Source organism: Mastomys coucha, unplaced genomic scaffold (genome assembly GCF_008632895.1).
Source record: "Mastomys coucha isolate ucsf_1 unplaced genomic scaffold, UCSF_Mcou_1 pScaffold21, whole genome shotgun sequence".
In the NCBI taxonomy this organism is placed as follows: Eukaryota; Metazoa; Chordata; class Mammalia; order Rodentia; family Muridae; genus Mastomys; species Mastomys coucha.
The window spans coordinates 140774182-140778153 of NW_022196904.1; the positions used below are offsets into that span (position 1 = coordinate 140774182).

The 3972-nt window shown below is 36.8% G+C and overlaps 1 protein-coding gene across 1 annotated transcript; it reads right to left on the bottom strand.

The window, feature by feature from the left end:
* Positions 1-218: 218 nt before the first annotated feature.
* On the bottom strand, positions 219-3334 carry LOC116101402 (prostatic steroid-binding protein C1-like). Its single transcript, XM_031384979.1, has 3 exons — positions 3235-3334; positions 1135-1329; positions 219-289 (listed from the first exon to the last, which is right to left on the bottom strand). Exons 1-3 carry the CDS (start codon positions 3284-3286, stop codon positions 219-221), a joined length of 318 nt encoding a protein of 105 aa, XP_031240839.1. The 5' UTR covers positions 3287-3334.
* Positions 3335-3972: the final 638 nt, after the last annotated feature.

Consider the following 3972-nt stretch of genomic DNA (forward strand, 5'->3'; position numbering starts at 1 on the left):
TGATGCTTGAATAAACACAGTAGATTACTCTGCTACATATTACCATTACTGAAAATTCCATTTATTTATTAATTTATTTGTTTATTTGTTTATCAAAGCCCATTCAACACAAAACATGAGACTTAGAATAACAACAGACAGATGACAAAATGAAAGGAGAGTAATTTATTGGTGCAAGACTTTGAAACTCTCACATTGAACAGGGAAAATCAGTTCATCTATAAGATGTAATCAATCTCAGGATAATATTTTTGTACCCATCCATTCACACCACATTCCAATATAGCATCTACCTAGAAATAAACAGAAATTAAGGTAAGAAATGTGAGGAGAGTCAAGCATCTCCTGGAGAAGAAAAGTTAACAAACATAAGAGCCCATGAATGGACCTTGGAAAGAGAAATGTGAAAATGCAAAGGTTGCTATGGGAAATACCATCAAATAATGCATATTAATGGAAATTCTTTCCAACTTCAGAAGAATACACTCTAAATGGACTCAATAGTGTAGCTTAAGCCCCTGGCTTTCTGTGGTCTCACTGTGATCAGAAGGGGATAGTGTGTGTCCCCTGCTCCACAGGAATAACTTTCTTTCATGATTTAAAATTGTGCCTTCTACTTTCGTTCCAAAGGGATAACCAGGGAGACTCAGGGCAAAAGTGGGGAAGAAGTATTGGAAACAGGAGGTTCACAGGCTCACAGCAAATTTGGCAGAGAAATGCACGCCACCAATACTTTGCCCTTAAGGACATTGTCTCCAGCTTTTGCTCCCATCTGTGGGATTTTAATTTACCAACATTTCCCATAGTATTCAATGACGTTAATGTCCATTTATTGTCTAGATGTTAATTTCAGCAAAGTCCCCAGCAGACTGACAATAGAGTTAGCCACGAAACCTCCTTTTATAGGGCTCTATTTGTCTTTGTTAGGATGCCACAAGAGTGTTGTATTTAGGTTCAAACTCTAGAAGGAGACAACTATCTCAACTACTGTTTACAACTGAACTCAGTTCAGCAATGTATTCAAGAAGCAATCTATCACTGATGTTCTGTCCTTTCCCATCATCTATGTATTCCCCCACAGAATGTCAGGTCAACTTCCTTTGTGGCCTTCTTAGAATGTAAAGCAAAACGAACATACCAATCTTAATGCTATATCATATCTCTCTTTATAGCTCATCTGGTCCACACATCTCTTAACTTTCAGTTTTGCTTCAACAGCCACTGGAGTTGCATTGTACATCTCAAGTTCTGTCTTCACTTCTTGCTCACTCCGTAGTAAAAAGCTTATGCTTTCATGAGCAATAGCTTCGCAGACTTCCCTGGCATTAGCTGGAAAGTGTAAGAAGAAAGAAAAGGAGTTTACTTAATCAAAATTACTGTTTTGTTTTATTTTGTTTTGTTTTGCCTTGTCTTGTTTTGTTTTGAAGAGAGGCTTTTTTTCTGTATATACCTGGCTATCTTGGAACAACCTTTGTAGAGCACCCTGGCATGGAACCTCAATTTTACAAAGATCCACCTACTTCTTTTTTTTTTTTTTTTTTTTTTTTTTTTTTTTTTTTTTTTTTTTTTGGTTTTTCGAGACAGGGTTTCTCTGATAGCCCTGGCTGTTCTGGAACTCACTCTGTAGACCAGGCTGGCCTAGAACTCAGAAATCCGCCTGCCTCTGCCTCCCAAGTGCTGGGATTAAAGGCGTGCGCCACCACCGCCCAGCAAGATCCACCTACTTCTAACTCCCAGGGCCAGAACCCCCTGAATACTTTTCATTTATGATTTTATTTGCATCTCTCTTTCTGATTGGAGACTGTAGACTAGACAAAATATATAAGATATTGTGCCTCACTCTTGGAACTGCATGAATGCCTCAAAATCACACAGCAAAAGACTAAAGAAAGAATATTGTTGACTCTGTATGTTTCTGTAGTTAAATCAACAACTATGGATTCCTAAGCATCTACGGCTTTCTGACATTACCCTTTTTAGCATTAAATGTTTCAGGTTTGACTGAATATTCAGTAGCATTTTTTTTGAGTCTTGGATAGTTGAAAAGGGAATTTTTGCATCATCCAACTTGACATGAATCACAGAATTATAATTTTATATGAGACAGAAAAAGTAAAAAGCAAGTACATTGCTTATGTGAAAAGAAGTGACATTTTGAAATTGACACAATTAGGTCATGACATCATGTACAGTTCAAGGTAAAGAGCTAAAGTTACAAGAGCTGATCACTTTTGATTTGCACAAGAGCACATCTGGGCACCTGTGAAAAGCTTTGCTTTCACACAATGATGCTCAGATTCTAGGAAAGGTGAGTGGCAAAGTGATACCTATCTTATGGATTGTAAAGATCTAGGATAAATATTTTAGTAAAACTGAAGAAATCAACTTTCCTAATCTAGGCTCCACATTTTCATAAAATCTCTCAAAAACAAATAAACAACAAAAACTATCTCCACAGATAGCCTGAGCTTCAGACACTCAGGTTTTAACCTCACCTAGCTTGGATCACAGGAATATGCAATCAGACCTAGTTTTCCCAAGGACATGTCAATATTGTGCTTAGGAGGTGCCTGAATAGGGTCTAGTATGAGCCTTATGCAGATTCCAGCAGACTGTAGGAGAAATTATAGGCTATAGGGTGATGAATAGGTAGACAGGAGTTATAGAAAGGAAAGTAAAATTAACTGCTCATGAGAACTAGTTCATTTTGAAGTCATAGAGTACATAGGAATGTTCTGTTTATGTGTAAATGAATTATCTATGAAAATCAGTTAATTAAATAAACAGACATCATACTGGTAAAAACCACACAGTGTTTATAATCCAGGGCACTGACCAGACTAATATGACCTGCTTATCCTTATAGTCGTGTTGAAAATTTTGAGGATGTATAATTTACAGATTTAGAGAACATTGACTGTTAGGAACAGAGAGCTCTCTCAAGTCACCTTCCCAGAATAGAGGGATGATGAATACAACAAACTGAATTGCTTTAATAAAAAATAATTCCTAAACTTTTTTCTTAATGACTTATTTGGTTCTTTCCACACCCTCAGCCCCATCAACCTTCTTACATAGAAGAAAATTAGTTGAATGTATCTGGGACTTTTTAAAGGATAGTTAATAAAAGGAGTTGGGAAAAATTTTAAATTATTGGTCTTTTCCTGCCCTCAACTTTATCACACAGAAACTTTCCAACTGTTCAAAGAGGCAAACTTACTCAATAATACTCACCTTCATAGCAACAAACAGCCAGAATGACCAGAAGACACAGGCTCAGCTTCATGATGCCCTCTTCACTTTTAGACTTAGCAAATGGTGAGCAAATGGACTCTCCCAAAGCCTGTGGAGACCAGAGATATTTATACATGGTGAGGATTACAAGCCCTGCCCTCAGGCAAGTGACTACTCACAAAGCTTGTGACTATTTACATTACAATATTGAGCACAATTTTTATAGGAATAATTATTTTCTAATTCCATCAACAAAACATTTGACAAAGAAAAATTAAAAAAGCATCCAGTCAATATGGATCAAATTATGTTTCCTTTGTATCTTAATGGTTTGATTCATTTCTATGTATGGCTAAGTTCTGATTTTTTTTTTCTGTAGATCATGAAGCAAAAGCATGGATTTCAGTGGGATCCAATGCCCCTGGTTCTAACTACATGTTTTGACATTAAATATGCTACCAATTCTTCCTTCCTTCCTTCCCTCCTTCCTTCCTTCCTTCTTTCCTGCCATGTATATGTGAAAGCTACAGTGTACAAGTGTAGGTCAGAGGATAACTGTGTGAGTACGTCCTTCTACAATCTGTGCCTCAGGAATTGGGCTTAAATTGTTGAATTTGGCCACAAACATATTACTGCCCCAACTAATGTCACAGGTCTTACTTATTTATCTTGAAAAAAATTATGAGTCACTGCAGAGCCAACAGTCTTGATGATATTATGATAAGACTACTGCCTGAT

Bases quoted from the DNA above. Each gene is read 5' to 3' on its own strand.
- LOC116101402 (XM_031384979.1), bottom strand. From the start codon at position 3,286: ATGAAGCTGAGCCTGTGTCTTCTGGTCATTCTGGCTGTTTGTTGCTAT. The intron at 1,330-3,234 runs GTGAGTATTATT...TACACTTTCCAG, and splicing joins GGCTGTTTGTTGCTATGAAG to CTAATGCCAGGGAAGTCTGC. The intron at 290-1,134 runs GTTCGTTTTGCT...ATTTCTAGGTAG, and splicing joins TATAGCATTAAGATTGGTAT to ATGCTATATTGGAATGTGGT.